Genomic DNA, 10,406 nt, shown 5'->3' with positions numbered 1-10,406 from the left:
TTCCTCACAGCAAACACTTTCTCAGTTCCCCTGCAAGACTCCAGGCGTCCCCAACTCCCCAGTGGTGTTGTGGCCTTTGACAGCAGTTCCAGAGAGGGAAGACCCCTTTCGCAGGGAGGGAAGCAGAGGGGACAAAATAAGGAGCTGGCAGTGAGAACTTTTCGTCAGTAGTAGCTGTGATTTCGTGTGCAGAGAATCAGGTGTTTATTTGCACTCAATTTTTTTGTGTGTTTGGAATATGCCAAAACCAGAGCTTCTATAGTCACTGTAGTGGAGGGATGCAGGGTGATCCTGGACATAGATGTCTGACTGTCTGGAATATGCTACTTCATTAGATTGGAATTACTTCTTTGATTCCTCTAAAATGAGATCATTTTGTTCTACATTCTAAGCCATGGGCAGGGACATGTGGTGACCGTAGTTTAACCTCCAGCATTTATTTGCCTAAGCTGTAGGCGGTACCCAGTGGGAGAGATGGGGTTTTCAGGTACTGATGCTACTCCCTTGGATCCTGGTGGCTGAGAAGTTGGCAGGTGCTGACATATTCTTCTGTGGGTTTCAGCTGTTTTTGGTATTGGTTGTCTTGTCTGCTATATGCACATAGCTGTCACTTCTCTTCTGCAGGGCAGCGTGGATCCATGGGGACCTCCTCTGTTAACTGGAAGATTCTGCACACCCTACCCTAGAGGTCCCCCCATGGGCTATAGGGCATGTCCACCTCCTGAACCTTGGTGGCCCTGGGGACCACCCCGGACCTCTCTACCTACACCGCGTGGTAAGATGATCTGAGCAGTATGATTTGACTTGCAAAGCGCCTTCATCTAATTGTTGTTGTTGTTGAGTCTTGGACAAGGTGCAGAGGTGGTACCACAGACCATTGCAATGCGAGGGAAAAGCGTTTGCCGCCATAACCACATTCCTTGAGTTTCTCTTGATCAACATATCATCTTTGTGTCATTTCCCACACGCTGTGTTGGTACAGGTGTCTCTTGTGGAGATGGAATGGGGCTGTAGACACAAAAGCAGACATAGGGCTTCAGCAGATGTGTGCTATACACAGTCCATGTGCTGGGCTATGGGAGGCATGAGGCTCAGCCTAATGTGTATCTGTCCAGGTGAGCCACCAGCCATCCGTAGTTGTTTGATGAGTTATGAAAACACCTGAGCCAGGGCGTTTATGGGTCTTCATCAAGGTTTAGGGGTGGTTCTCCCCTTTGCCTTGGGATCACCTGAAGCATGTGGGGCTACCCTCTGTATGTGACTTGGGATCTGACTGGGCCAAAGAGTTTAAGATGCTTGAGGAATGAGGGGAGGGTTTGTTTTTTTAATCTCTGCACAATCTCCTCAAATCAGAATAAACCTCCATCCCTTCTAGGGCCTTTTGCAGATCCAGAAGTTGCTCCTGTGAGTGAGAACAACACAGACTCTAAAAGGGCCAAGAAGGATACAGTAAACACCGTGGCCGTTTTCAGTAAAACTCTTCTGGGAAACTCTCATTTTTCTGTTCAGTGCTCTCTCCTGGCACTGTGTCTGTTTTGTGTGTTGTATGATACGTCTGCTTGTTTTTCTTATTTTCCAAATGCATAACCTTAACCCAAGTGTCTATGGGCTTCTCTATTTTCTGCCTCTCAACTCCTTATAGTAAGTTTAGAAGCCAAACGTATTTAGAGGTGAGGACCTTAGGACTTTTCCAGTGTGTTCCTGGAAATAACCCAAGTAGGATGACCCCACACTCCACCTGGAAGTCTCCTGGCATGCCTCATATTCCCTGGACCTCCTCAATGTGGAATCATTGCTCTTGCTCTTTCTTCCTTTCCTGTTTCTGTCTAGGGGATTAACGTGTTCACAAAATCTAAGGTTATCCTTATGGTTCGAAAATGCAAACTGCCTTCACTCCAACTTATATTTTTGTATGTGTCATTTAGAGTGGTCTTAGACAAACTAAATTTCATACCCATCACCCTTCAGCCTTTTTTTTTTTTTTTTTTTTTTTTTTTTTTTTTTTTTTTGTGAATGTGCTGTCCAGAATCCCTTCAGGTGTGCCCTGGGTATAAATACTCTGAACTCTTTTTGTGACATATTTGTCCTAGAAAACATGCACTGGAACATGAGTGGTGAAGAAGAGAAAATCCATAATTACCTGCATTGTAATTCCCCACTGTGTCCTTTATTTGTGTTCCCATGAGCAGGTTCTCTTGTGTCCTGGGTCACTCTTACAGGTGGAACATGGGCATTTACAGCAGAAACAAATGTGCATTTGTGATAATTCTGTTATTTAGAATTTCAGCTCATTTTTTCTAGAGAACACAATTACCTTGCAAATTGTACTGTACTTAAACTGAGAAGTACTTCTGAATTAAAATAAATTAGCTAAGCTTAACTAACATGTATAGATAGGTAGCATGGTTCTCTAAGAATATGCATCCAGATGTTTTTCAGGACCTCAGGATCCCCACCCCTCTATGTGTCTCTGTGCCTGTGGATAGCACTTCTAGAGAGCAGAAGACCCCATTGTCGGGAGAGAAGCAGATTGGGCACAGGCGGGGGCTTAGAGGCAGAGCTTTGAGCCACGAGGGCTATGATTCCATGTGTGGAGCCCGGGATTGTCATTCCTTCCCATTCAGAGGTTCTTCACTTACAAATAAGCAGCCTCTGTGGTGGAGGGGGATGAGAGGTGGCGGGTGATCTTGGACTCAGATGCCTTCCTATTGGGAATATGCTATTTTGTTAATTTGGCCTTCACACCATATATCCACTAGGACAAGAGCCTTTGCTGTTCTACATTTGCAGACATGTGAGGACACTAGTTTATCCCCATAGCATCCATTACCCACCCCAAAAGCTGTAAGTGGAAGCCAAAGTATGGATAGAGGCTCCCTGGTGCTGATGCTGCCCTCTTGGAACCTGGTGGGGGGAAAGCTGGCCGGAGATGAGCACTGCTTCTTTGGGTTTCCACTTTTTGCTGGTGTTGATGCTCTTCTGTCCTATGAACACCGCATTCTTTTCTGTTCTGCAGGCCATTATGGATGCAAGAGGGCCTGGTCCTTTCCCAGGATGGCCTTGCAGGCCCTACCACATGGACCACCCTTCATCACCAGCCAAGGGCTGGGGGCCACCTCCCCCTCCTCCACCAGCTCCTCCACCTACTCCATTTGGTAAGATGACCTGACCTGGATGAGTGACTGGTAAAGCACATGCATCTTCTTCATGAAAGACTTGGTGGGAATGACGTAATGATGGTTCTGAGTCTTGGCAACCCACCTGCAAACCTGGCTGAGGACACTTTCCCATATCTCAAGTTTCTCAGGACTTACATACAAAGGGCTGTGTCATTTCCCTGTAATGCGGTAAGCTATAGGTTTCTCTTGTCAAAAAGAAAGAGGATGTTTACACAAAGGCAGAGGTATCAGAGGTACTGGTGTGTTTTTTACAGACACAATGTTGTGGGTTCTGTGAAGGATGAGGTGCACCCCTAAATTTAGGTGCCTCAGGTGTCCTGTGTGAAATGGGGCACATGCGTTATATGACACAGACCCTGTGATCACCATAATGGAAGCACCAGTGAAGGAATGGGGGAAACTTGAATCACACAGGAATAGAAGGAAAGTTGTGGAAGGTAAGCAGAGTTTGAGGAGGTGTGGAGGAGAGGGTGTTGGGGACAGTAGGTTGGAGTTGGAAGCCATTCCTGGCAGGGCCCACAGCCTGGGCAGGGAGCTTGAGGACAGCAAGAGATCTGCAAAGAACTGCTTCATGGGTGCAAGCACAGTGTACAATGCGGTCATCATCTCCAAAATGTCAACTTTACCGCAGTGCACATAGTTCATAATCTAAATACAGTTTGTTATTTCCCTTGGTTTTCTGAAAGGTCTGGACATGTGTGCAAGAATGTGCTGGAGGTTTGGGAAATTAAACTTGGTCTTAGGAAATGCCTAAGTTTGTGTGTCTCAGTGAGACTAAAGGTGAAGACAGGTTGTAGATCAGCTGAGCGTCTTCCTTGGCCTTCAGCCTGAGTCACTCTTAGTGGGGATTCAGGGTTGACCAGAGGCCGCCCCTGCTGGACTCCTGTCACCACACACCTGCATCTGCTGTCGTCACCCTGCCTGCAAGTTTGCATCTCCGAAACTTCCCTCACAATATCCTGAGGCTTTGCCTGTGTTCCTGCTGTCTCATCCCTAATACCAGCTCCCAGGGGAGCCATCTCAGAACCTCAGCTTTGTTGTCTGAGAAACAGGGATAGGGTTGGGTTCTGAGATCAGTATGATGAAGAGGTGACGACCACATAAGGAATTTATAAAATAAATGGGATGAGTGGGCACTCACCCTCCTCAGTGTGTAAATGAATGTATTTCCACACAGAAGCTCATCAAGAGATGTTCATTCAATTCCATTAAACTAAGAGTATACTGCCTGAGGCTGAGAGATTGGCAATCCCTGTTTCAGAAGATACAGCAAAGACCCCTGTGTTTTCCCTATTAGAATCCAGATCCTACTTCACACAGGAGGAAAAGATAACTCTGAGAAAGTGTGCATTCAGGGATCTATATCTAAGACCTGAAGACAATCATCTTCCATTACCGGTAGACACACAGATGCAGCCACACAATTAAGTGTTCATCCAAGGTATATTTTCAAGGACAAAATGCATAGAGGAGAACAGAAGATCCCATTGCTATAACCCAAAATCTCTTTGCCTTTCAGGACAACTTGAAGTTTGAAGAGGACCCTAAACTGTGACCAATAGGCTGTGGCGATGTGATATATTTAGAAAAGTTGTCTGATATGCGTATTTGAATGAATCCTTTCCCTGACCATTCCTGTCCCCTCTATTTTGTCTGTCCTCGTTTCCTGTAATAAACCCATCATAGTTCTGCCTCTGTGTCAGTGTCTGCTTCCAGGAGGACCTACGGTCATTCTATTTCGATGCACACAGTGTGACTCCTGTATACACTGTCACAAACAGGTAGAATCTACAGTAATAGGGGCAGAAGACAAGTCATTATTTGACTGGTATTGACTGCACATGTCCCCCTGGATCCTTCTGGGGTGGTGGACACAACCTTCATGTAGATCTGGTGATGGTTGTGTTCACTCCTCAGTAGCTACTCACAAGCACACGGCACCTGCTAGTCACAGTGGTGTGTGGTGATCAGCAAGACAGCCATCAGTCCCCAGGGAGTGGCTGATTTCTGATTGCAAGAAATGGATGAGGGGTCAGCAGTGTCTCTGGTAGAACAATGAGGAAACCCTGCATTAATCCAGGTGTTGGGGACTTTTCCCACCTACAAGCTACCTCACAGTAGCACTAATCCAGGTGGGAGCTGAGGTAGACTAGTGGTAGTAGTTTTCGGGGTGAGTCTTATGATGTCCCATATCGCTCCCAGTGCTTTCTTTTTTTCTTCTAATTTTTGCAATGTTTGTTTATTTTTTTGAACGAGAGAGAAATACAGAGCACAAGCAAGGGAGGGGCAGAGAGGGAGAGAGGGAGACATAGAATCCAAAGCAGGCTCCAGGCGCTGAGCTGTCAGCCCAGAACCCGACCAGAGGCTCAAACTCACGACTCACGAGATCAAATCTGAGCCGACGTCAGACGCTTAACTGACTGAGCCACCCAGGCTCCCCTCCTCCCACTGTTTCCTTAGTGAGGGATGGGCAGGGCAGAGGTCCATGACATGATACCCGTTCCTTCCTCACCACCATGGAGGAGTTGGTTGTAAGCATCTGGCTCTTTCCAGATCCTCAAACGCCATGCATTCTTCTCCAGAGCCCCTGACACCTGCAGGGCCCTCCTTTCTCCCAGGTTGTGGAGGTAACCAGCCCTCCAGCATCGTTGGGATCATGGCTGGGCCACCAAGGGGTCAAGGTCTGGCTGTCCACATGCTTCCCGGGAGTGTCTGGGAACAGCAATGCTGCAGTAAACATCATTATGAGCAGCTTCTGTAAAGAGGATTTTCATCCACTGTGATCAGGGCCTGGGCTTAAAACATGACAGGAGAGAGGGGGACACAGATATGTGGTGCCCTGATCCCTGGACAGGGCTGCACAGAACAGAAGGCACAAGGCCTGGGGAGAGGCAGAGAAAGAGACAGGCAGGAAAAGAGACAGTGAGTGGTGGGGGAATTGGGCAAGTCCTAGAGAGTGAGAGAAAGAAACAGAGGGAGACAGGGGTAGGGAGAAGCAAAGACAGAAATGAGGCACAGAGGAAAGGACGGAGCTGGTCACAGTGTGCGGAGGGGGCTATAGGCCACGCAAAAGGGGCTCTGCGAAGATGCTCTTAGGGTTGGAGGCAGAAAGGGTAGGACACCTGGGCATTACAGTTCCCTGAGTTCAAGGCTCCAACCTCACTGGGGCAAGCTGTGTCGAGGCCATTGCCCCTGGGAAGATGGGTCCCCCTCATTTTGCCTGGCGTGTTGGGGCCCAGTCTCAGGAACGGTCATGGAGAGAAATGGCTTGAGGGAGAGCATGCAGTTCATTAGCAGGTAAAGTCCAGAGTGTGCCCCATGGGGAGGTAACCATGATCTGTCTCCGCCACTTCCCCCAGTCCCTGCTCCACTCCCCACTGCTCCAGCATGACCTTCCTTATGTTCCACAGCCAGGCGTCAGGCATTGTGCTGCCCCCAGAGCCTATAGCCTGGAACTGGCACAGATGGATTATTGATCTCAACCAAAAGTATTTGAGAATAAGGTCCATATTCTCCTTCTAGCACTACTTATGTGCAACATGATAGGGGGTTGCTATTCTTACATCTACTGCTGGTCTCAGGATTCTGGATTGTAAGCGAGCAGTTTAAACCACCACAGCCTTCTCTCACATGAAAGGAGAAACCTATTTCTTCACCCAGCCTTCCTCTGATTGTGAAGAGATGCCATTTACTATTCGAAGGCACAATTATCTGAGTGTCATGGAAATTATTTCAACTGTCTTCATCCCTGAAGCACCTTTCATTGAAAATATTACCCATATACAGGCAGGAAATTTATAACAGATGCGTAACTCCCTCTAGGTATGCATTCTGACCTTGTCACATTTGTGTCATGAAACATATTATTGACAACTTGAAAAATAAGCTCTCAACGTCAAGATGGTGACATTAGAGAATGTGGTATAAAAGGAATTTCATATGTTCTTATTAGAAATAATTTTTTTAATGAAGGAAAATTTAAAATATTGTCAATTTTTTATTGAAATATAGTGGACACATCATGTTGTATTAGTTTCAGGTATACATCATAGTGATTCCGTGTCTATACGTTATGCTCTCCATATACCTACACCAAGTGTAGCTATCATGTGAAAGCATGCAACACTTTATTATAGGATTGACTATATTCCATAGGCTGTACCTTGTATCTCAATGACATATTCATTCCATAGCTGGAAGGCTGTATCTCTTTCTCAAAGGTGGCAATCTTTTATTTAACCCAAGTATTTTGGTGGTAAACACTATTACCTGTAGTTCAGCATGTGTAAATTTGTAGTCTGTATTTCTTTGAATGTTGCTTAAAGCGTTACAAATTATATCATTACATTAATAAATTCGGTTTCGTTCTTCACTCACTAAACAGGAGAAGGAAAAGATTCTTTTTGGGTCCCAGGCCCTGTGACTCAGACCCATTCTAATCTGGAGAACAGGCTTAACTGGACCAGCTGCACCCTCAATACTTTCAGCTGAGCGGCCATGGCCTTGAGCATTGCAGGAATTCCCACGGAGGCCAGCAGAGGGCGCGCACGCACCGCGAACAGGGAGGGGCCGGTTCCTTGCGCGCTCAGCGAAGGCCGGAGAAGGCGCCCAATTAGGCTTTTCTGATCCTGGGCGGCTCAGAGCAGGAAAGGTTCCCGTTGCTTCTGAGGACCCAGTGCCTGTGACTGTGAGCAAAGAGCCAGAGCTGGGTTTCCAGCAGGTTCCGCCGCCGGCCTCGGGGAGACCCCGGACGCTTCGCAGCAACTTGGCGTCTCCTCAGCGGTGGGGGGAGTACCGAGGAGCGGCGCTGGGTAGCTTCCCCAGAGGCACCTGATGGTCAGTGAGCTGCTCAGCCGCTTGCATTTTCTGGGCTGTTCCATGGTTTGTTCCTCGTTTTCCCTGCCGATATTTGAACAAGATGTTTTTCAGTCAAGGATCCGTGGATCAGGGGGTCCTGCAATGCCACGTCAGAGATGCTGGGGTTGGTTTGTTCCAGATTCAGGCTTGTTTTGGGGGGAGAAATCCTGACACAAATTTGGAGGAATGGGAGCAGCATTCAGTTGGGTAGTGAAGACAGGAAATGTTGACTCTCAGGACCTTCTAGAAGAATGAGCTGAGACCCACTTTCCGAGTGCTGCTGGAACCAGAGACCGAGGTAAAAGCACAATGTGCCCTCCACATCATACATGCTTTTATTAATTTTCAGTGGGAGTTTTTTCCAACAATGTTGTAGTCGTTGAAAACAACTGAAAACCTGACACTTAGATTGTGTCATGAACCTCCCGTTATTTGAATATTCAGTATTATTCCTGCAACAGAATCTGTTACAATTATCCTTTCTTGTCTTCATTGGAAGAAATCTCATCAATAATACCTTAAAAACATACTCGTTACCTTATTTCCTTTTCAGTTGAGATTTGGCATGTTTTCTAATTTCTCAGAAACTCATGCAAATCTGAAATACTTTTAAATTGATAGCAGTTTTTACTAAAAGCTCATTCACAGGATCCCCCTGTGACTACTACTGGTCAAAGAAGGTAGCAAGACCACTTCTCAGTGTAGGCAAGATTGTACTAAGCAAACACTGTGAGTCAGTTTTAGAAGAAAACGCCTGATGTTATTTTGTCTTTATTAAAATTGATGCTTATATCCCCTGTTTGATACATTTCCACTTTTTAAAATTTTTTTCTGTTTTGCTCATTTCTCATTCAGATATTCGTAGACCTGACTGAGTTTTACATTCACCACACATAGTTTCAAGGCTCCTTTCTGTCCCTGTAAGAAAGAAGACAGACGTTCTGATGAGCATGCAGCTTTCTGTAACTTCAAGATTTGTTTTTGTAGGTGTCTGTTAACTTTTTCCAGCCAGTTGACAATACCATCCCACCTTGAGTAGTTCCATAAAAAATGGAATCTCTGTGCACCAGTATGATTTCATTTCATTATAGTTGATTTCTTCATTTGATATCTTATGTGTATGCATATTAGATGTTTTAAAAATGAGAAAATCCCACATATGATTGAATTTGAAAGAAAAATTTATATCCTAAATGTAAAATTATAAGATTTGCATATTGAATTCATAAATGTAGAATTTTTGCATGTGAAATTAGGGTTATTTTCTGAGAAAGATGCCAGGGAATAACCATTTCGGGGGAAAGAATGGCAAACAGTTTTTATATGCCTGCCGTAGTTACTCAATTATGTATCTGTTTATGAGCAATTTTATGACAATGTCCCATTTTTCCAATTTATTAATGATTTCATAAGCTAAGTATATCACTTTTTATTCCAAGATTATAAAACTAAATCTTTTATCTTCTATTGCTGTAAGAGTCTTTCCATTTTATATTAATTTTTAACATTCAATTATATTAATTTTTTAACCCGATGTAGTTAACATCGGGTTATATTTTCTTCAAGGTGTATAATATAATGATTTAACAATTCTTATATGACTCCCTGCTCCTCACCATAAGTTTATTCTTAATCTCCTTCCCCTATTTTTCACCCATCCCGACACCCACCTCTGGTAAGCGCCAGTTTCCTCTCTATATTTAAGAGCCTGTTTTTTGTCTGTCTGCTTCTCTCCAATTTGTTTCTTTGTTTTGCTTCCAAAATTCCATGTAGAAGCGAAGTCATATGGTATTTTTCTTTCAGCACAGAGCCCAACGAGGGGCTTGATCTCCAGACCTGTGAAAGCATGACCTGAGCCCAAACCAAGAGCCAGATGCTTAACTGACTGAGCCACTCAAGCACCTGAGGTGAATGACTTTTTAAATGCATTGTTGGATTTGGGTTACAAATATTTTCTTGACAATTACTGTATCTATGTTCATCATAGATATTGGCCTGTTGTTTTGTTATTGTTTTGTAATATCTTTATCTGGCTTGGTATCAGGGTAATGATGGCATCATAGAATGAATTTGGAAACTTGCCTTCCACTGTCATAGTTTGGAATATTTTAAGAATAGGTATTAACTCTTTAAATGGTTGAAAGGATTCAGCTCTGAAGCCATCTGATCCTGGCCTTTTGTTTTTTGGGAGTTTGTTGATTACTGGTTGAATTGGATTGCTATTCATCAGTCTGTTCAAATTTTCTATTTCTTTCAGGTTCACTTTTAGATGTGATGTTTCTAGAAATTGATGCATTTCTTCTAGGTTGTCCATTTTGTTGGCATATAATTTTTCATGAAATTCTGTTATCCTTTATATTTCTGTGATGT

The 10,406-nt window shown here is 44.6% G+C and overlaps 1 protein-coding gene across 1 annotated transcript; it reads left to right on the top strand.

The window, feature by feature from the left end:
• Nucleotides 1-782: 782 nt before the first annotated feature.
• Nucleotides 783-4,870, top strand: LOC132675752 (uncharacterized). The gene is made up of 4 exons (XM_081791726.1): nt 783-1,115; nt 1,376-1,449; nt 3,017-3,155; nt 4,699-4,870. Exons 1-4 carry the CDS (start codon nt 998-1,000, stop codon nt 4,713-4,715), a joined length of 348 nt encoding a protein of 115 aa, XP_081647852.1. The 5' UTR covers nt 783-997; the 3' UTR covers nt 4,716-4,870.
• Nucleotides 4,871-10,406: the final 5,536 nt, after the last annotated feature.

This window comes from Panthera onca, chromosome E3 (genome assembly GCF_046562875.1).
Source record: "Panthera onca isolate mPanOnc1 chromosome E3, mPanOnc1 haplotype 2, whole genome shotgun sequence".
Classification (NCBI taxonomy): Eukaryota; Metazoa; Chordata; class Mammalia; order Carnivora; family Felidae; genus Panthera; species Panthera onca.
The sequence above is the reverse complement of the archived record's forward strand: the minus strand, read 5'-3'. Positions and strand labels throughout refer to the sequence as shown.